This window comes from Zootoca vivipara, chromosome 11, assembly GCF_965207765.1.
Source record: "Zootoca vivipara chromosome 11, rZooViv2.hap1.1, whole genome shotgun sequence".
NCBI classification, from domain to species: Eukaryota; Metazoa; Chordata; class Lepidosauria; order Squamata; family Lacertidae; genus Zootoca; species Zootoca vivipara.
This window is the reverse complement of record NC_142594.1, coordinates 22,200,756-22,224,313: the sequence shown is the minus strand read 5'-3', so window position 1 is coordinate 22,224,313 and position 23,558 is coordinate 22,200,756. Positions and strand designations below refer to the sequence as shown.

Sequence of the window (23,558 nt, the reverse complement as noted above, 5' to 3'; positions counted from 1 at the left end):
GAGGCACACATACCTCCAAAGAAAATAGGGATGCGGGTGGCGCTGTGGTCTAAACCACTGAGCCTCTTGGGCTTGCCAATCAGAAGGTCGGTGGTTTGAATCCCCGTGACAGGGCAGGGGCGTAGGAAGATAGGGGCGTTGGGGGCGGATCGCCCCGAGCGACACGATCCCAGGGGCGTCATCGCCGCTGCCCGCCCCGCCCCCAAAACGCGGTGCACCGCCACTGCGCACAGCGCCCCCACCCCAAAACGCGCGCCACGTCATTGTGCACAGTGCGCTCCACCCCCAGAACATGCACCACGTCACTGGGGGCAGCGCGCCTGCTCTCCCCCCGGTGGCGGAGCATGAAGCTCCGCCGCTGCGACAAGGTGAGCTCCCGTTGCTGGGTCCCAGCTCCTGTCAACCTAGCAGTTCGAAAGCACGCCAAAAGTACAACTAGATAAATAGGTACTGCTGCGGCAAGAAGGTAAACAGCGTTTCTGTGTGCTGCTCTGGTTTCGGTGTTCCGTTGCGCCAGAAGCAGCTTAGTCATGCTGGCCACATGACCCGAAAAAAACTGTCTGTGGACAAACGTCGGCTCTCTCAGCCTGTAAAGCGAGATGAGCACTGCAACCGGAGAGTCGTCTGGGACTGGACTTAATGTCAGGGGTCCTTTACCTTTTTATTTAATAATAATAATAATGATGATGATAATAATTAATAATAATAATAATTTTTTTATTTGTTCCCCACCCATCGGACTGGGTGGTCTCAGCCACTCTGGGCAGGTTCCAACCTATATAAAAACATTTAAAAAAACATAAAAACCTTCCCTCTACCGGGCTGCCTTCAGATGTCTTCTAAATGGTTGTACAGTTACTCATTGCCTTGGCTCGTGGCTCGCATAACACACACCAAGTACATTTGTACACTGAAGCATTTAAATATCTAGGCTTTACAGGAATCATTAAAGAACAAAGGAAAGAGAGAGCAAGTTATGAAAATATTGTGGTTTGTTTCCCCACTATTGCGGTGCACGTGGAGCACGTTTTTAATAAGCTTGAAAAGATGTTATGAAAATTGCCAATTCACGATGTTAGTTAAAAGCAGATTGTAAATATATGTGCGCATGATACACATTAATTATGTGGAATTTATTTTGCTTGATGATATCCTAATCTATTTGTAAATTACTTTATAAAAAGGAGAAATTAAATCCCGAGTTTGCAGCAATTCATAAAGCGTTCCCATGCTTCCTACCCCCCCCCCTTCTCTTGCTGGAGTCTCTCTTACAAGCCTTGGCAGACACACCACTGCCCCCCTCCCATCGCTTTGGCTTACAGCAGATTGAATATCCACCATTACTCTTAGAGTCAGGGCAACATATTAAATATACACTTGTCAGCTCGGTTGTGTACATATGCAAAACAGTAAGATCTAAAAAGCTTAATTCAATCCAAGCTGGAAACCTAGCGCTACATCAGGTCATAAACAAAAGCGGGATGTTAGCAAGGCACCAGGCTCCTGGCAACCAGAGCGAAAGAATCAGACACTGCTGCCAACGCAATAGCCTCCAGGGGCCTCTGGAGAGGCAAGACATTTTGGCATGGCCTTTATAGCACAGGCTTCTGCTTTAGTAGGAGGTAGCTTCTGTCTTGCCGACACCTAAACAAGCTCTGTCAATAGCCAGAGCTCTTTGCAGAGCTGTGAAGTTTCTCATTCTTCAAGTTTGGGTTGCTAGCACTTCTATTGGTTGAGTGTACAAAAAGCAAGGTAAAAGTGACGTCCGTTACCATACATTGCACTTGCAATAAACGAAAATATTACTCTTCTCCCAACAATGGCCACTGAATTGTGGGCAAGGCCAAAAAAAGGGGTTTTTATGGGGTGTATGTGTGTGATCTATATTCGTAACTATAGCATGCTGCAGATAAGCTACCTTGTGACTTTTGGACCTATGCTGAAAGCAGGACATAAATTTATTAAACAGCTTTGAGGTTTTATTACAACCAAGCGGTAAATAAAGGTTTAATAAATTTTAATAACTCTGGAAGCCTCCCAGAATGGCTGGAGCAACCCAATCAGATGTGCGGGGTAAAAATAATAAAATTTATCACCACCACCACCACCACCACCACCACAATCAGATAGCTCAGGCATGTCCAACAGGTAGATCGTGATCTACTGGTAGATCACTGGATGTCTGCAGTAGATCACTGGTAGATCATTGGCTCCCTCCAAAGAAGCTGAACAACTGTGGCTCCCCTAAAAAAAGCTCAACATTTTACCTCCTCCCTGAAAAAAACTCAACAACTTTAACCTGACCCCCCCCCATGGGCCTTCCTCCTTCCTAAAAAAAAAAGCTCAACAACTTTGACCCGAACCACCCCCCAAAAGGGGGTAGATCACTGCCAGTTTTTAACTCTGTGAGTAGATCGCAGTCTCTTGGGAGTTGGCCACCCCTGAGATAGCTGATGCAGACATTCCACTTTCCATGGTAAATGGCATGGAATACATTGGTAGAAAAAGAACAGGCAATGCTAAAGGATGTGATAAAGGCATAGAAGACCCCCAACAAGTTCTGGTATCTTCTGTGTGTTGGCTCTACTCCAGCTAACGTAAATGCAAGTGTATACTTCTGGATTTCATCGTGTGTGTACGCGGAGAAGCGTTCTGCGCGCTTTGCACGTGCGCAGAAGCGCTCTATCACACTCCGTGCTTGCGCAGAAGCGCTGCTCTAGTTGCTCTACTTGTGGGAACGGATTGTGTCCACAAGTAGAGGTGCCACTGTATTAGATTCAGGACACCATCATTTTGAGAAAAGGGGGGGACCTATTGTATGTAGAAGTGTCTTTCGATTCAAGCTCGTTTAGCCTCGAACACAGACACAATCTATCATACCCAAACAGTTCTCCAGTTGATCCAACCTTTAAGAATGAAAATTCACAATATTACTGTAGTGGAACAAACTGGTGTTTCGGTTTAGCGTTCCAGCAACCACATTCAGTTCCCCTCCCTAACAACCATGTCAGTTTTACATAGCTGTCAAGTTTTCCCTTTTCTCGCGAGGAAGCCTATTCAGCATAAGGGAATTGCCTTTTAAAAAGGGGAGAACTTGACAGCTATGGTTTTATGTGTCCGCTGAGCATGCTCAAGTCCTTATGGACATGTTTGTGTACACAGAAATTTACAAGATCTTTGTGTTGCTAAAAAAATGTTTAAATATGGCGTATCAATCAGACAATTTGCACCTACATGCAGAGGTAATATCCAATTGGGTGCACAGAGGGAGGAGAACACATTGCTGCCATTGTGACCCACCCTCCACACATACATATGCAGAGGGGAGTGGAAAATGGTATCTGGAGAGGGCTGGTTTACCCTCAAAAAGTGCTGTATAACCATTTCTCTTTGCTGCTAAACAAGCTGCTGTGATTCAGCAGTTGGTGAACTGACCTTTATCTGTTGTGTGATCAGATAAATTTTGCAAATGCTATGGGATCTGCCACATAAAATGAAAGATCATGTATACTCATTTATTTCCAACTCAAGGGTAAAGCCTGGTGACTAATAGACTATATAGTTACCACACTAACAGTCTTGTCTTCCTGGGAACTTGGCTCAGAAAACCCCAGCATTTAACAAGCAGACATAACTAATTACCTCTGACCCCTAAGGAGAAGGAAGACTCTAGGTCACGGTTAAGGAGAATAAGGAACAGCAGCCCCAGTCTTCTCTTTATCTCTATCTACAAAGGGGTTCCATTCAAAATTTGTTTGCAAAAATATGCAGATTTTAGCATGTGGTATTAAATTAAATACCATTGGCTCAATAAATTGTAGAGGCAAATCTCCCCCCCAAAAAATAATCAATGACTCATATCTTTTAACAAACTATTTTCACAAATCATTACATAAAGCACACAGTAATATTTGAATCTGTGTTAATCTTTTCTTCAAAAAGAAAAGTGTGCCTTCATTAGGATTGGTCAACCCTGCGAGAGAAATACCCAGATTTTACTGAGTGATGGCTATTTAAGTGCCAACATCACAGTTCAAGTTTTATTTAAAAGGTGGAGAGAATCTTAAAAGAATAAACACTCTCTAAAAGCACAAAAGCCAGTAGGTAGGTTTAAAAAAAATCAACAGTCTATTTTATGCAGGACTCGTGATTTGAACATGTCGGTTTCTTAACCTGTTTTCCAACCTGACTTCATTTCCCCACTGTGTTTCTTTTTAAGCTGCTCCCATGCCATATATCCACAATCTGCTTTTATAAAAAATTAGGAGAGTTCAGCAGTTGGAGCTGCTGGAAAAGAAAAGCAGCAGAAGAAAAAAAGTGTGAATGAGTACTGCGTAATAGCAAATGTTTGTGCTATAGTTATAAAATCTCTCCTGCCATTAATATAGACCCAGGAAATGTGTTCTGTGATGTCCTGCTAGGTGAAGGCCACCTCCCCAAGCAGTTTGTTTAAACAGCAAAAGTTCAACACCCGTGGCGCTGTGGATTAAACCAGAGATACTAGGGCTTGCCGATCAGAAGGTCGGCGGTTTGAATCCCCGCGATGGGGTGAGCTCCCGTTGCTCGGTCCCTGCTCCTGCCAACCTAGCAGTTCGAAAGCACGTCAAAGTGCAAGTAGATAAATAGGTACCACTCCGGTGGGAAGGTAAACGGCGTTTCCATGTGCTGCTCTGGTTCACCAGAAGCGGATTAGTCATGCTGGCCACATGACCCGGAAGCTGTACGCTGGCTCCCTCGGCCAGTAAAGTGAGATGAGCGCCACAACCCCAGAGTCGTCCGCGACTGGACCTAATGGCCAGGGGTCCCTTTACCTTTTTATCCAAAATTTCCTTTCTGTGGGACTTTCCTCCACATTACATCTTGGGGCTTGAGATGTAAAGACTGGGAGAAAGCCCCGATGAACTCAATAAAACCTCTTTCTGAGTAGACATGCATTGGGCTGCACTGTGAATGCGTTGATGGAAACAAGCAAATATTGACCTTATTCAAAACAACGAATGGGAATATACTTGCACTATACTTATACTTCCATACAACTGTCCTATTTAATGGTGCTGCATCATCCAGGATAAACATGTACTGTATTAGGGATTCCTACACAGACAGTGGCCCATAGCTTACTGAAACCAATGGTAAATCTCTACTTGGTCCCCACCATTAAGCAGAGATGTGTGTACCGTACTTAAAGAGCACAGCAAAATCACACAATGATTGTTAGGTCTTATGCATGAATAATTTTTTCCCTACCCACCCCTGGCCAAAAGCTGTGGTAATTGCCAGCTCTGATTAACATTTTACTTCTCCTCATGAATAGGCTCAGAGGCTTCCTTCGTGTGCAAAATAAAAAGTATTCTCATGTGCTATGTTTATTATGTAGAAAGACTAAGAGGTCTTATTGCTCTGGACTGTAGTCCTCAATGTTAATACAGATGGACTGCAGTGAAAAACGAGGAAAACTTTAAAGAATATAAATAAATAAAAAATCCTTCAGTAGCACCTTAAAGACCAACTAAGTTTTTATTTTGGTATGAGCTTTCGTGTGCATGCACACTTCTTCAGATACACTTGAAACAGAAGAGTCAGACCCTTTTGTAGATACAGAGGGTGGTGGGGGTGGGTGGGAATGGATGATGGGCAGATGGGAGTGGTAAACCTGTAGATGGCTGTTAACGACTGCTGATGACTGCAATTGGTCCTGCGGGGAAAAGGCAAGGGCTGAGGCACTAAAGAAAGCTGATCATGCATAATGAGATAAGAATCCTATGTCTTTGTTCATCCCAGGTGGCTCCATGGTTTTAAGCTTGGTAATGAGTTCCAATTCAGCAACTTCTCTTCCCACCACCCTCTGTATATACATAAGGGCCTGACTCTTCTGTTTCAAGTGTATCTGAAGAAGTGTGCATGCACACGAAAGCTCATACCAAAATAAAAACTTAGTTGGTCTTTAAGGTGCTACTGAAGGAATTTTTTTATTTTGCTTCGACTCAGACCAACACGGCTACCTACCTGTAACTTTAAAGAATATACTCGTCTACAGAACTTTACACAGATTTTATACAAATACATATATGTGCACACCAAGAGTCCAATAATTATGGCAGGAAAATAAATGTAATCGCACACACACAAAAAACCAGATTTAGTGGTCATTCACTATCTTGGTTTTTATTTGCCTTCGAAGGCATGGGGTTTATTTATTTAGATTTATAATAATGCAGAATATACCTAAAGCAAATGTGTAACAGTGAGGTTAGTAGACATGAACCTTTCAAAAATAGGTGAAAGGGGTAAAAAAATATATACAGTGGTACCTCTGGTTGCCAACGGGATCTGTTCCGGAGGCCCGTTTGCAATATGAAAAGGCCGCATCCTGAAGCGCTGCGCCTGCGCATGTGCATGACGCAATTCGGCGCTTCTGCGCATGCATGTATGCTGAACCCGGAAGTAACCTGTTCCGGGACTTCTGGGTTCGGCGCGTCCATAACCTGAAAAGACGTAACCCACAGCGGACGTAACATGAGGTACCACTGTATATAAAATCAGATTAGCAAATATTAATCACACACAGTGTTATTTTAACTATGTCTACCATTTAAAACTGTGTAAGCAGCAGCCTTTCAATAAACTCGCAAACCTCTTCTAATATAACTTTCCACCAGCATTTATAATTAGGCCAAAGCGAGATGTAAAAAATATCAGGAAAATTCTTCATGGGAATATTTTTTTTTTAAGGTGAAATGGTTTGTTACTTAGATAGGAAGCTCAGAATCAGTCCCTTAAATCACAGTTATATTTGCACAGTTTAGAACCATGCTAAAGTCATTTTGTATATAAGTATACTGAATTTTATTTAAACCTGATTACAGGTCTTTAATTAAGTCAGTTATGTACCGTAAAGCTAAAACACGCACCAAAACCCTTTCACTTTATAATATTTCAAAATAAATCCTGGGATCTGCTGCAGCCCAGCAGATTAGAGGTGGGCGAGATCATGATTCATGACCTTCGATTAAACCCATGTATTTGATGGGTAATCGGCAAGAAGGCTCCAAAGACAGTTTGGTTGTTAACAGTGTCCGTTGTCAAAAGAGATTTCACAAAGTCTCCTCTTCACGTAGGAACTGGAACACAGACGAGAAGTCTTTCTGGGAGTAGCCCTTGGCACACATGACCCTGTAGATCTGATGGGCTAGAGAGCCCAGAAGGACTGGTGTCTTGGTGTTGGTAGCGGAAACCTGAGCCAAACCAAGATCCTGAAAAACAAAACAGAATTGGGGGAAGCGGAGCAAAGAAAGAAAGAAAGTAAAACAAGAATTAAAATCGATTGTTGCTTTTATTATACAGCTTATACACAGAATCTGGCTTGTCAGAACCATCAGCTGTGTTCAGAAACAAAACATTCTTCCGGGAAGGAGTGTGGTAGGGGGGAATCCTGCTTAGCGCTGGGTTTGGGTGCACATGAAAACTCCCTGCAGGAAGCTCTCTTGCACACCTGGAGCCAGTGGCATAGCATGGGTTGCCAGCACGGAGGCGTGGGTGGGTGGGAGAGAAACAGACAGAATACGCATTCACATTCAACTGCCTAGTGGCATCCATGTCACCCAGGTGATCGCAACCACAGATATAAGAGAAGGAAGAGCAGATCTGTTGTCTGGAGAGGTCACTTCCTGGTTTGCATGGAGAAGCCGTTTACGATGGAGCCCATTGACAGAAGCATGCAACCGTACTGAGGCAACGTCGGGTGTTGAAATTTTGCACGCAGACCCCAAATGAAAGTTGGAAAAGCTATTGGACTTGGAATAGTAACAGAGGGAGGAGAAAAGAACAAACAACTGGGGGGGGGGAGGAGCCAGCTTTTAAATCTGTATTAATTTGTACTGGTGATAACTTGTGAAAAATCATGGAAAATCTGGTGACAAAGCTGGATCCAGAAGCTCCCTGAGACTGCATCTCTTTGGGTAGACTGTAACCCCATGCAAGGTGGGCGATGGATCCGTTTCTTGGACATGGGAACCACTCACCCACAGTGCCTCCAGGAGTCCAGCTCAGCTTATTTCCCCTCATCCATCCAAGAACCAGCCTATGTTTTATAACTCACATTTTTATGCATTACGTCTTAATTGGTTGGTTTAATGTGCTTTTTTCGTGTGACGTTAGCTTTCCCAAGCCCTTAGGATTGAGATCAGGGCTCGGCAAACCTTTTCAGCAGGGGGCTGGTCCACTGTCCCTCAGACCTTGTGGGGGGCTGGATGTATTTTGAAGAAAAATATATATGAGCGAATTCCCCACAAATAACCCAGAGATGCATTTAAAATAAAAGCGCACGTTCTACTCATGTAAAAACACGCTGATTCCTGGACTGTCCGTGGGCTGGATTTAGAAGGTGATTGGGCCGGATCCGGCCCCTGGGCCTTCGTTTGCCTAACCATAATTTAGATGGACACTGCTTTGAACTGATTTTGTATTTTTCTGTGAAATGCAGGAAAATCTGTGCACAATAATACTAAAAGTCATGATCAGGAGAAGGTATTGAAAGAAAGACAACTAACTTTTCTATATGAGCACATTTATGTGTTTTTTTCCTCTATATATGCATATACGTACCTTGGCCATGAGGGTTGTTCCAAAGCCACCTTGATAATTGTTAGCAGAAGGGACGCCATCCATTACTCCTGGTACTGGGTTGTAAGTATCGCTTGACCAACAACGGCCTGAGCTCATATTTAGGATTTTGGCCAGCAGCTTTGGGTCAAGCCCTAACCTGTCAAAGGTCAAAAGAAGAGAAGTGTTCGTGTCAAAATGCACATGTTATGGGTGACTTATTTTTATATGCGAGGCCCGTGTTGTCATTTCTCTACCTTTATTCGAAGACTTGAAAAATGATCTGGAGCACCGATATGAAGAGAGGGGAGACCCTTCCTTAAATTAAAGGTCATCAATCGCCCATACACTTTTTGCATGCAAATTATGAGGTGAAAGTAGAAATAAATAAAACACCCAAAGCCCTTCAGAGCCAGAGGCTCCCTACAGCTCTTCTATATAAAAAGATAATATTATATCCTTAAAATTCAAGTGATGTTCTTGGAAATGAGGTGAACTACCCAAAGCAGAACCATCAACTGCCAAGTTAGAAGCATAGCTGCTATACACACTGCACTAGTATCAGTAAAAAGACTACTGCACTAGTATCAGTAAAAAGACTAAGATCTTCTCCTTAAAGGATATTATATTATCTTTCTTTTTATTAAATCTTTATTACACTCTCTTGCTCAAGAGGCAAGTCTACACAACACTGTGACATATGCTCTCTATCTATTCAGAGACATGCATTATAGTTCTGGTTCAATTGCTGGGAAGGTTACTGATCCTGATAAAACAAAGCTTGTCCAAGCAGAAACATCATTTGTTCTATTGTCATCACTGAGCTGAAAGAACAAACCACTATGCAGTGGAGGGTAGTCTTTAAAACATAGTGAAAAATATTTTAATACTGCATGCTGTTTGGTTTGTTGTTTTTTTAAACAAAGCATCTGGTATGTTCCTGTGGTTGTTGCCATCGAGCTGCAAAGTGTGATTTTATAGCAGTTATACTAGCAGGTATAATCAGAAACAAAAGCTGTTAAAAGTTAGTTTCACATCAATGCTAGGTATGTAAAAAGGAGAGACTTGCAGAGATTTGGTTAACAAGAGAAAGAAAAGTAATGGTTCTAGGAAAGCAAAACGCCCACACTTTGTAGTTTTAGAACTAGAAGTTAAGTTAATAAGAGGAACAGAACTTTTTATAACATGAACCCCCTGAAGGTTAAAACCCCTCGGGAATTTCTGCTTTTGTTATCAGCATTTATCAAGGACTCTTGTTTGAAAACCATACTAGGCAAAAAAAATCAGAATTGTTTTCCGTGGTACAACAGTGAAAGCAATCAGCTATTCTTGTCTGTAGTATGCCATTTAAGAAACACTAAAGCTCAAGTACTAAAGCAATTCAATCCCCATTCATCCACACAACACATAATGTATTTCTTTGCATTATAAATCTACAGGCTCTGGTGCAATTTTCCAAATTCCTTCTAGAAATTCAGTATTTATATATTTTAAATAATTTATCACCATGCTCCTGATTAACAGCCATCCTCAAATTACAGTCAAACCTTGGTTCTCGAACGTTTCAGCTCCCAAACGCCTAAAACCCGGAAGTAAATGGTCCGGTTTTCGAAAGTTTTTCGGAACATCTGACGTTGCTTCCGCTTGAGTGCAAGAAGTTCTTGCACCCAATGGGAAGTCACGCCTCGGTTGTCGAACGTTTCAGAAGTTGAACGGTCTTCCAGAACAGATTACGTTCGACAACCAAGGTTTGACTCCATTAGGCTTTTACATCACTCTTCCTTACAGAAATAATCAGAGCACAACACACATAGGTACACTCCCAACCACTTACTAAGGCAGGCATCCCCAAACTGTGGCCCTCCAGATATTTTGGCCTACAACTCCCATGATCCCTAGCTAAGAAGACCAGTAGTCAGGGATGATGGGAATTGTAGTCCAAAACATCTGGAGGGCCGAAGTTTGGGGATGCCTGTACTAAGGTAACCAATACTGCCATGGTTGTAGACAAGTCAGTAGACCATGTACTGGAATGTTAGATAAGGCTGCCCTGAAAAATATTAAGTACCATGAGGGTTTAATTCACTCAAAACTCTTGTTACCAAATTCAGGATTTGGATACTTTGACATTATACCACTTCCAGAACAGAACTTCCTTCTGTTATGTAAAAAATGGGCATATTGCATAATTGAAATTTACCAACCACCCAAGGAGGTGTATTCTGTAGAGCAAACCTGGGGTGGGGGTGGGAATGGGGAAAGAGAAAAGTAGTTTTCCATGTGGAATCAAACTGGTGCAGCTCCACAGTCAAGGCAGGAGTAGGTCATCAATAACTCACACGGCTTCAGTGAAGTTAACTCCTTATTCAAAGAAACAAAACAGCTCAGTCCTAGTGAGCAGAGCAAGTCTTCCCAGTAGTTTTTGCCCCAATGACGCAGTTGTGAAGACTGAGGGTCTCTGCCTTCCCACCATTCTCTAAGTCTCTTCCTTTCCCAGGTCTGTCCCAAGCAACCAGACTTCTCTGCCTTGTCTGTCTTTGCTCCACCCTCTTCATACCTCCGACCGCTCGTCGTCATCCCACCACCAATCCCCTGGCTCTGAGCCTTTTCCTCTTGGGGGTTCCCCAGCTGGTGCCTCCCACCACTCCTCTGTATCCAGCCAGTCCATGACATCCACTGATGGAATGGATCCTTCGGCATCATTCGGAGGAAGGCAATCCTGGACAAGTCCTGGTGGCCTCAACAACTGGAAGTTCTAGTCCACAACATATGGAGGCACCACATTTGCTACTCCTGTTCTAAAAAAAAACTCCAATGCATTCACACCACTGAATTTTAAAAAAACAAAAAACCAGAAAGCCCAATGTTCAAAATGATGTGTTCTCACACACCATGTGGTGCTTTTCAAGCGACTCCTTTCCCTGATCCTTCCCTTTTTATCCCTTGCAGCAAGTATGTCATTAAAAGGAGCAAGTTAGAGGTGCTTTGCATTTCATCTTTCAGAGGATTCGTCTACTGGTGCGTAGATAACTGACAGCTAAAATTAGACACGTATTAAAATCAGTTACTGAAGAAGTCCTCTGTCTTCCACTGCGCCCAAAGCTTGTAATGGTCTGAAAGCGGGTAGAATATACAGTAATTGTCATTCAGTAAGAGTCTATCCTAGAAAGTCATGCTTCAGTGGAGAAGACTGAGTTTCCATTTGAAATCAACAAATTAATCCAAGACAGGTATCTGAAAGGGCAACTTTAATAGGAAGCAGCTACTGGGCTCTCAACCATGATAAAATGTTATTGCTGTTTCCCTGTAAATTGGCTTGGAACATATGATACTTTCTGCATAAGAGCTCTATTGCTGTTCAAGAGATATACTGCTCAAGCTATCAAAACGATGACAGTCTGTCAGTCCCCATAATAACTTGCCACCGGACATGGCAAGAGGATGTGCACGCACACATGCATTTACAATTGCAAAGGTGTTCCACATTTTGGGCAGGGGGTGAGGAGAGAGAGAGAAAAAAGGCACCACATTGTTTGTGCAGCATCCCATCAATAATTGCAGCAGATAATCCACACGCAAATACTTAAAAGTCTTCAAAAGCTAGCAGGGAGTTCAGGTCTACTGAAGTGCATAACACGTCTAGTTTTGTTTGTTAAAGTTAAGTTTGAAACTTCAGTTATCTGACTAACTAAATCTTGTAGGTTTTATTATGCAATAGCAACCTCAATGGTAACCGACTTCTGGTTTATGCTTGGTCTATTCAGGGGCACAGCTGTTGGAAAACGCCCTGGGGGTGAGCCTGCAAGCCCCTGGAACTCCAAGTGTCCTCCAGTATGCACAGCTCTGGAGAAGGCATTCTCCCCTCCTCTCCAGTGCACTCAGCGACATAAACCAGCTGCTATTATGCACACTAATCTTCTATCTTAACACAGCAAGAAGCTTGAGACATTGTAGAGCTACTATTTATATACACTATTTATATACACTATTATATACTATTTATATACAATCTACTATTTATATACACACTATGTACAGACAGGGACGCGGGTGGCGCTGTGGGTTAAACCACATGACCGGGAAGCTGTACGCCGGCTCCCTCGGCCAATAATGCGAGGTGAGCGCCGCAACCCCAGGGTCGGTCACGACTGGACCTAATGGTCAGGGGTCCCTTTACCTTTTATGTACAGACAAAAGCATAATGGCATCTGTTCTCTCCAGCTCCGAGAGAACAAACAGGATAAGTGAAAGTGAAAGTACATCACAGCAGAAGAAATAAGACTGTCTTCCGTTTCTCACACTCTTCTGAGACAGGCATTTACAACAATCTCATCTGCAGCTTCGGAGGCATGAAATACTAACGATAGCATGGGAGGTGCTGGGGGCGTGATGTGGCTGGGCGCACAATTTTTGAGGGGGCACGAACCAGGCACTCCACCCAGGCAACCGCAGCCAGCCCAGTGCTCCTCACCACCGCCAAGGGCCTTGTCGGCCGGCCAGGCTCCTCTCTGCATGGATGGGCAGGAAGCTCAGCACAGCCCAGTTTTGCTCTGGAGGGGGTGGGGTGGCACACACATGTACCCTGGACACTGGCAACTGCCACTATGCCACTGGGTCTCTACTCAGAAGCAAGTTTACATAGCAGCCACATTCCTAGGTTAGGTTTTGTTATCTCGTTCCAGCCCAAGAGCAGTGAGAGTGGCAATTTCTTCCTGTGCGTTTTAAAGGACTACTTGATCCAACAATGTATAGAGACTATGGAGAACTGCCTTGTAACTTACAAGGCATGGATTTCTTAGTAGAATAGAGGTGGAGTGAAAAGAAAGGTTTTATGGTTGGAAGAGACCTTTAATTTGAGAACCCTTTCCTAGCTTCTCTCACCGCTTCATCTCACCTCCTCTTGAGGCACATCAAAAGGAACAAAGAAGATGGAGGTTGCTGGACAAGAACTTTCAACATTTCAAAAAATTGCAAACAATTGCAGGGTTACTTTTCTATTCTACCTTTCCTGCAGAGCTCAACATGGCATAGGTTTCCCTCCTCCTAGTTTCATCCTCACAACAACCCTATGAAGGGTATGTCAGGCTAAGAAATGATCACCGGCCCAAGGTCATCCAGTGAACTTCATGGATGAATAGGGATTTGAACCCAGCTCAGGCACTCTAACCACTACATCATAACTTCTGAAGGATTTAACTGAAACTCTACAGCCAATGTGGGTCAGGGGTTGGAGTAGGGGTAGCCAATGTGATGCTCTCTAGATGATGTTGGACTACAACTCCAACCATTCAGGATCATAGAGCCATGCGGGTTGGGACTGATGAGAGCTGGGAGTCCAATCACATTTGGACTCCACATTGGCCACCCTGGGGTTGGAGTTTGGGACTAGGACAGGGGATACTCAGGTTTGAATCCCTGCTCAGCCATGAACCCTGCAGGGTAACTTTGGCCCATTCATTCTCTTTCAGTTTATCCTACCTTATAATTTGAAGTTTCATTTCCCCTGCAATCCCACACCCAAGATAAAACTAGGCGTTACACAGCTCATTACCATAGTTAAAACATTTTGGGCTGGAATAAAAAGAAACGATATATTCTACTTCAAGGTACTTAACTGGGACCGAAGTAGCTGAAATATTGAAAGATAGTGTGGAGCTCTCTCAGATTTAGGGGTGCTGTCAGGAATAAATAGTTGCACAAATAATGAGGCAATCATCTAAACCAGACCAACATTACTAGCATAGTTTAATTTGCTGCCAATCTTTCAGTGGGATGATAAAGATCTAAACCCAAACTTTTAACATTCTCTTCAGACTATATGCAACCGATTTGAGAAACCCAAATTGATTAATTTTGGCTGAGTCGTAACCACTAATGCCAAGTTTCCTTTATACTTGGATGTGCTATATAAAGAAAAAAAATGACATTACTACCTAAGTAGACAGAAATATTTAAAATGTTGCATTGCACAGAGGTATTAAGACAGGTTTTACACATCATTCTGCAAAATGGAACTCAGTCATTCCAACTGAATTCAATGTGGATAACTCCCAGGTAAATGCTGAGATTCAAAGCACATAAGCAGTGCCACCATTTTATGCTGGAGACATTCCCACACCTGCTTCCAGCCCCAGCAATGCCTTCCCTCTCCTGAATAACCTCCCCTCGTCTGATGGGAAGCAGCAGCTTCACTCCACACACCCTGCCCTTATGGGCACATGGAGGCACTTCAAAGTGCATATCCCTTTTCATCCTCTCTTCTTTGCTCTTAAAAAAGCAGAAGCCACGGAAAGTAAGTTTGTAAGCTAAGGAATTCACGATCTGCACACATACATGTGAAAACAGTTCACAAGTCCGTCTTTGGCTTGAATAATCTGCTTCTCTGGTGTTCGGGATGAAGAATCCTACAAAACTAGCCTTGTGCTTTAATTAAGCGTTCTAGTGACATAAGCAGAATAACAATGCAGTCTCATCATGATAATGTATTCTTCAGAGGAGAATTTACTACAGGGGGATTTCTACTTGCTGAAACAATTTTCTTTTCCAACCTAGCAAAAGCTCTATAAATTGTAAACACGGTGTGTATTTTATTAGAGAACAATTCTGTCACTTCGAAAAACACACTTGTCAGCCCAAAAGAAATTGATAGCAGACAACATTCATTTTAGTGGTTCTAAGCTACTTGAAGAATGTTGGTAAGTGCTTACTCGCAGCTATTCACGTGCACAGAACTATGCTGCTCTGATTTTGCTAGTAGGGGGATACTGCTGCAAATTTAAGACTATGGCAATTTCCAAAAGTTAGAAGAAAATTCAATCAGAGCTGAAGATTCAGTGTGCATATTTTTCCCGTGCTCTTTTGAGGATGGCCGAGTTCCCTGTCATCCAGTACAGTTTCCTTTTTTAAAAAAACAACTGAAAATCTGAAAACACTTTCAAAGTACAGCCAGGTTTATAGTAAATGAGAAAATAATGTTTCAGTATAATACTATCCTGACCCATCAGTAGTAGAAACGGCGAAGAGTGTAATGGAATCGTAAAAGGAGAAGGAAAATTAATGCAGGACAGATGCTTAAGTTCTCCGGCCCAAGTCGCTGTTTCATATACACAGGCGCACACTCATGCATTTTGTAATGGGAGAATGGATGTGCTAATACCTGATACTGTGGGTGGAAGCCAATCCTTCACAAGCTAGCGTCACTTCACACAATATATGTTAATTCTTTTGCAGACATGTTTTCCTAAAGACTGTGTTGTTCAAAGTTCTGTGCATTTTCTGATCTCATGCTCACATTAGTGATCCTTCAATGGGTGTGCAGAGCTGTATTCCAGTATCCTTTGCCACTAGCCTAATTTTTACATTTATTGTTCCTTAGGCAAGAAACCAGCATTCAAAGTTCATAACACTTTACAGGGTTTTTTAAAATAAAAAAAAAACCCAGCAATATCAACTTTCATTAACAGGCATGAGAACTTCTAAAGAACAAGATGGATTGCCAAGTGTTCCCAACCAACTGTTACAATTCCTTGTGTAGCTTTGCTACAAGAGAGTGGACCACTGTTTCTGAACATACATGCAAATGGGCACAGTAGATGATGAAATGACTCCATGGTTTAGCAGCCAAGGTTTTGAAGGAAACACGTACCATCTTGGACTAGTTATTAATCAGACCCGCTAATAGTTCCAAAGGACAATGCTCAAAATCCAGTGAGTATTTATGATTAGAATAACTTGACCACTGTTGGCTAGGAAATGGTTTTCACATGCGAATCGGCCAACTGCGAGATCCAGCTGCACCCACATTTGTAAAATGTTTTAGAATAGACTAAATGTGATCCACCTGGAGAAGGAACTGGCAACCCACTCCAGTATTTTGCCAAGAAAACTCCATGGACTTTAAAAATCAGAAGCTTTGAGAAGAAAGTGAGAATTTCCAAGGCATGCTCTGGTTCCAAGGCATGGGGTCAAAGAGAGTCGAACACGACTAAGATGACTAAACAACAACTACACACACACACACACACACACACACACACACACCATACTGATTATATGCATGACCTCTTTCTCTACACATAAAGGTAAAGGTAAAGGGACCCCTGACCATTAGGTCCAGTCGTGACCGACTCTGGGGTTGCGCGCTCATCTCGCATTATTGGCCGAGGGAGCCGGCGTATAGCTTCCAGGTCATGTGGCCAGCATGACAAAGCCGCTTCTGGCAAACCAGAGCAGCACATGGAAACGCCGTTTACCTTCCCGCTGTAGCAGTTCCTATTTATCTACTTGCACTTTGACGTGCTTTCAAACTGCTAGGTTGGCAGGAGCTGGGACCAAGCAACGGGAGCTCACCCCGTCGCAGGGATTTGAACCGCCGACCTTCTGATCAGCAAGCCCTAGGCTCAGTGGTTTAACCACAGCGCCACCTGGGTCCCTTTCTCTACACATAGGAAGCAACAAATACCAGCAATATTTCTCTGCTCAGATCCTCTCAGATTTGCATACACATAGTAGGTAGGGCGGGGGAGATAGCAGGGAAAGGTAAGAAGCAGCCTGGCCATTTATTCTGTGTTATAGACTTGGAAGCATAGAAAGACACATAGGCGAGAGTGTCACACTCACCCATGACTGGGTATGTTGTTGCCTTGAGAAGTCTCTTTCCACCATTTCATTCTCTTTAAGATAGAAATGCTTTCCCTTTATTCAATCCGGCAATAGGGGCAGACATATGCTCAGGAGAGGCACATCATTTAGACTGCAGACAATGCTGCATTGCTAATGATGTGGGCTAAGACTCATAGAATCCCTTAAACCTGGCATCAATCAAAGCAGTCAGAACCTAAACAGAATCCAAATTTGCACCAGAAACCTTAACCTGGAATATGAAAACCCAGAGATACCTGCATGCTACAGTGGCTGCAAAAACCAATTAGGGTTGCATAGCATTATGGTGCCAGATACTGCAGGCTACTGAATATTTTTTTATAACAGAAAATGTGAGTTTCTACTTGAACTAAATACAATGAAGTCATAGGTGATTGATTTTTCATTAAGCAAACCATGACTTAAAACTGACTATGATACAGCTTTACAATCCTCAATTACAACAGCACTATACCACCTTATGGGTTTTATTATGGCTTGTTAAAGATACGCTTCCCTATCTTACAGATGCTCAATTTTAAAATGTAAATGGTAGAGGATATTGATAAACCAATTAGCACTGATGCAAAGCAAATTCCTCTTTTATCTCAATTACAACATGACAACTTAATAGGTCAAGATAGTCTAACATCTGAGACAAGGGCAATTCAATAAAACAACTGCATCTTGATATGGTAATTAAGAGGAAATGTGAATCCATTATCCTGCCTTTTGGGTACATGTGTGTGCATGTGTTAATATACATTACACACACACACATACAGCTTTGCACACACTCATGTGTTTCTTATTATCTTTGCCAATATCAAAACAGAAATTTATTATTTACCGTGTTTCTCATATTATAAGACACATCTTATATTTATTTTTTTCCTCAAAAAAACACACTATGGCTTATTTTCAAGGGATGTCTTATTTTTTTCCTCCTCCTCCTGCCGCGGCCGGCATTGCTGCTGCGCCTATCACTATGTCTTATTTTTGGGGTGTGGCTTATATTCCTTGAATGCTTAAAAATCCTGCTATGGCTTATTTTATGGGTATGTCTTAAAATATGAGAAACAGGGTAGGATCGGGACCCACAAATATTTACAGGGTACATAACTCCTAGAGAACAACTGAAACTACGATGTGGTGAAAATTACTGAAACCCTTGCAATATATAGGAACAAAATGGTCAAAGACTGCCAAGTTAAATTAAATGTATACTGTTCATAAGGAAGCACATCGCTACATACAACATGTTAGAGCAGAAAATCATAAATATGTTGACAGGGAATCAATCTCTTAACAACAATAATCTCTCTCAGTTTAATTAATAAATGTCATTCCATGTGGGAGCTGGATGCGAGGGTTTGTACTTAAGTGATGGGTGGCAGAGGCAGAACAGAGATCTTGCTGAGATCTACCCTTACTCAGGACAGGGATAAAATGGAGATACAGTCGTACCTTGGTTCTCGGATTTAATCTGTTCTGGAAGTCCATTTGACTCCCGAAAGGGTTCGAAAACTAAGACGTGGCTTCTGAATCGGAAGCCATGGAGGACGTTCGGCTTCCAAAAGAACGTTTGCAAACTGGAACACTCACTTCCGGGTGTGTGGTGTTTGGGAGCCAAAACATTTGACTGCTAAGGCGTTCGTCAACCAAGGTTTGACTGTAGTAGCCAGGTTTATGCAACACGCGTTGAGGATTCGTGAATGCTATACAACATTTACTTAAGTGTTAGATGCAGATTTTGCCGAGTGATTTGATTGTACTGAACCTTACTGGAATCTTGTATATATGCCAATGAAGGTATGAGAACTGAGAACTGAATTGGCTGGCAAAATCGAGTATAAGAGGATTTGCTAGATGGTCCAAGGAGTAGCTAATGGCTCACTACAGGAGGGAGTTGTGTTTACCGGTATGCAAACTATAAGCTCTGGAATACATGGCTAGAAAAAGCGTTCAAAACAATAAAAATAATTTTTAAAAGAACAAAACAAAACTGCAGGATAGACATTGAACATAAATATATAGTGGTACCTCAGTTTAAGTACACAATTGGTTCCGGAAGTCTATACTTAAACTGAAGCATACTTAACCTGAAGCGAACTTTCCCATTGAAAGTAATGGAAAGTGGATTAATCCGTTCCAGAGGGTCTGCGGAGTACTCAACCTGAAGCGTACTTAACCCGAAGTATGAGTGTAATTGGTTCTGGAAGTCTGTACTTAACCTGAAGCGTACTTAACCTGAAGCGAACTTTCCCACTGAAAATAATGGAAAGTGGATTAATCCATTCCAGACAGGTCTGCAGAGTACTTAAACTGAAAGTACTCAAACCAAAGCGTACTTAAACCGAGGTATGACTGTAAATTGCTTTAAACCATCCCTTATCCCTGTTCCAATTCAATTTTTTGAGTGTTCTTGTTTTTGTATCCCAAATAGCAACAGCTATACAGTTCAGAGTTTGCAAATCCTAAGGGGAAAACCTAGGGGAAAGGTGAGAGAACTCTCCACTTCAAACGGGCCAAGGTGTGCTTAACATGCTTAGTGCCCATGGAAAAGGTAAAAGGTAAAGGACCCCTGGGTGGTTAATTCCAGTCAAAGGCGACTATGGGGTGTGGTGCTCACCTCGCTTTCAGGCTGAGGGAGCTGGCGTTTGTCCACAAACAGCTTTCCGGGTCGTGTGGCCAGCATGAATAAACCGCTTCTGCCACAACGGAACACTGTGACAGAAACCAGAGTGCATGGAATACTGTTTACCTTCCCACTGCAGCGGTACCTATTTATCTACTTGCACTGGTGTGCTTTTGAGCTGCTATGTTGGCAGGAACTGGAACAGAGCAACGGGAGCTCACCCTGTCACAGGGATTAGAACTGCCAACCTTCTGATTGGCAAACCCAAGAGGATCAGTGGTTTAGAGCACAGTGCCCTCCACACACACACACCATGCCCATGGAAAGTTGAATGGTTAGCAAGAGAAAACAAAAACAAAAGAAAGGAGAAAGAGGAGGAATGAAATGGAGTAACTTGGGAACAGAGGATGGAGGGGGGAAATAAAAGGAGAGAACCATCCCACTGTCTGTATAGGCCTTTTCCTGGTCCACATTGAGAAGTAATGCAAGTGAGAGCTTTCTATAGAAATCAAGGGATAAATGAAACATCTTGGTGTAGCTTGAACTGGGCACCCACTGTACTTACCCAACATCTCCCAACTCTCCCCTTGGAAACCTATCTCCCACACCAAATAAGTCCAATGAAAACTGAGCATGCTCAGTACACACCGAATGCCGACTGACAAAATTGTGCGGTGGTGGAGGATGGAAAACCATTGTTCTGTTTTCAGCAATGGACCCAGCATGTTCCAGGTGAGGCTTCAGTGGCACCCTGGACAGCTCCCTGCAGGGCTCAGGCTGAAGACTATGTAACAGCAGAGCTTGGACATGGTTTCAGTGGCAGCGTGTTCTCCACACTTTGGATTCAGCTAAAGTAAGCGAACCGAGCAATTATATTCCCTGAGTGCCGAATTAGCAATACCTTACGTGTAGCCTAATTGCTAGCCTCCATTTCATGGTGTGTGAGGGTTTTTTATTAAAGTGTTTTGTAGCATATATTTCAGGACGTCACATTTTAAATGAGCCAAGATAAACCAAGACAATGAGAAAAGTCAACAGAATGTCCCATCGGTCGGTTTCTAGCCTAGCCACTTAGAATATGCTTCACAGAAGAGGGAGGAAGCTCATTCTTGGAGTGGGGATTCAACCGACAGGGCATTCCATACACTGATGCAGGAATAGCTAACTTAGTGTTCTCCAGATGTTGTCGGACTACATCTCCCACCAACCCTTGCCAGCATGGTGTCCAAGGATGATAGGAGTCAAGAATGACATCCAGTTGCCTACTGTGACGGATGGGGATGGCTTGCAATAGAACTCCAGGGTGTTAAGTGTTAAACCCAGCCTCCTAGTTGATTGACGCATTCCATTCCTGAGGGGTGGGACTGCCACAAGTTTAAAGGGGATGGGGAGCAGTTAATTCAGTTGATAGAGTTGAGAGGGTTTTGGGAGCGGGAGTGGGTGGGTGGTAGTGGAGAGTAGAGCGTTTGAGAGGTTTACTGGAACTGAATAAACTAGTTTGAGTTATATGGAACTAAGATAATGAACTAAGAGTTTATACAAATGAAACCATAAAGAACTTTACATGTCCTCCAGTTAAATAAAGCTTTCTTAAATGTTGGGTTAAAAACGGATGTTCCTCCTTATTCCAGCAACGTATCTGAACTCAAAAGGGTGGTGACTGAAGAGAGGAGGCAAAACTAAACCTGAGGAGCAGGAGAATAGTTTTTACCTCAAGGTCACGCACAAGGGAGGCAAGTGCCAGGGAAAGGGTGCCACAAAGTAGCAAGGGTTGCTAGGGCAAACAGCTGCGGAGGTGAACCTGGGGTGAAAGGGAATCCTTACTGTGGACACAAGTTCATTCCTGTAACACTTGCCTAGAGTTATTAAAGATACTGCGCCACGTTATTTTGAGAGCTGGAACTGCACTTCATTTACTAGCAAACCCCATATATTAACAGGGAGTTTATTTGGGCGGAAGAAGGAATAGTGGGTTGTTTGTAAAATAACTGAATTCCTTCGACACACTGCTAGTGATAGAAAGGGAGGTACATTGCTAATTTGGTGGGATCCGCACATTTTCGGTGGGATCGTCGCAAGTTTAGTGATAGCGTTGTGTGACCGTCGCATATTTGGTAGCAGCGACGGGACACGTCGCACCTACCTTTGCATTAAGGCATAGGAATATGGAGGGTCAGTTATTTGTTCTAAAAGCCTTTTGTCATCTCACAGTTTACGTTAATGTCCATGCATGTTGCTGTAGGTCTGTACATCTCATAGTTCATGGTGCCAGTGATGTCCCTACTTTTCTAAAACTTCCACACTGATCTACCAACACACTGATCTTCTGCCACAGTACAGCCCTTTAACAAAACCGAGGCACTTCTGCAATCCATTAGATGCAGGTTTTTTTTAAAGGAAAACAAAATGCATTGTTTCCACATGAGACTTAAGATGAAACTATAATCTCCATAACAATCCCTTAATGCTTTTTGCCCATGGCCAGTATCTTAATATATGTTATTTCCAGATAGCTGAGGCCACAAATGTCACGTTATTTAGTTATTTAGAAATGTTACATTTCTTATTTGTAGCATGACCTTTGTGATAATTTTCTTAATTTTGTTTTTTACTATCCCAAACAATGGTATTGTTCAGGTTATAGGTAAAAAACAATTAATTATGGGAAAGATTACTGTGACCAGCAACTATCAGGACATTATTAAAGGCCCAGTATCAGAGAAATGCTTCAATGGTACTTAACCAGTCCATACTGGACAGTCCGTCCAGTCAAAGCAGGTTTTAAAAAATAGGGGAAGACAGCAGGGGGAAAGACTACATTGCAATGGTATGGCAATGACTTCATCCAGACTCTCCAACTAGTGAATGAATGACATTAATTCTAGAGAAAATGGCTAGAATGTAAACAACCTCTGTCTCTGGACTTTTTACATGATCAATCATGCTGTGGTGAGATAGATTTTCTGCAAGGAGAAACACACTCCTATATCTCAAGGCAAGATTCTTACTGACTGAGATTCTTATCCGTACTTCTCTATAGATAGGAGCTAGCAGAATGGACTGTGATCTACACTTGTCAAGGAATCAACAGCAGCAGCACCAATTTTCCCATTTTTCACATCAAAGAGAAGCGGGTGCAGATTTGAGACAGGGAAACATTGTGGCTATTTGCTACTGTGTTGGAATACGGAAGAATATTTAGAAAATTTATAACCCACCTGTCAATCCTCAAAATGGCTTGTGACAGACTGTAGTAACATAAAGCAACCCTCCCTCTCCCAACTCAGCAGCCTTTAGACCAACTTCCCTACAGTTTCTCCTTCTCAGGATGGGTCCAGGTTCGTTTTGCTCTTGTCATGAGGATGCAACTTCTCAGTGACCATTAGTCCTCTGACTAATGTACAGCAGCCAGTGTACCGTAGGCAGTTTTATAAATACAGTGGTACCTCGTTTTTCGAAGGTAAAACTGTTTGAGTTCCGAAACGTTTGAAAACCAAGGCGCAAAGGGCAGCCTGCAAATTCAATTGAGAAAAGTGAGAAAACGGAAACCTTTACTTCCGGGTTTGCAGCGTTCGAGTTCTGAAATGTCCGTCAACGGAGAACCGAGGTACCACTGTAATCAAAAGCAACAAAAACGAGAACCAAGGTACCACTGTAATCAAAAGCAACAGTAATGCTA

General features: G+C 42.7%; 1 protein-coding gene across 3 annotated transcripts in view; it reads right to left on the bottom strand.

Moving 5' to 3' along the window:
* Positions 1 to 6,138: 6,138 nt before the first annotated feature.
* The window catches only part of HIBADH (3-hydroxyisobutyrate dehydrogenase), a 78,883-nt gene continuing 61,463 nt past the window's right edge, over positions 6,139 to 23,558 (bottom strand). For all 3 annotated transcript variants that reach the window (XM_035128969.3, XM_035128967.3, XM_088654296.1), the window contains exons 7-8: positions 8,605 to 8,761; positions 6,139 to 7,253 (exon numbers count right to left, since the gene is read on the bottom strand). In XM_035128969.3, the coding sequence (XP_034984860.1) occupies positions 7,095 to 7,253; positions 8,605 to 8,761 (316 nt within the window). In that variant the 3' untranslated portion in view covers positions 6,139 to 7,094. The remainder of the gene's footprint in view (positions 7,254 to 8,604; positions 8,762 to 23,558) is intronic.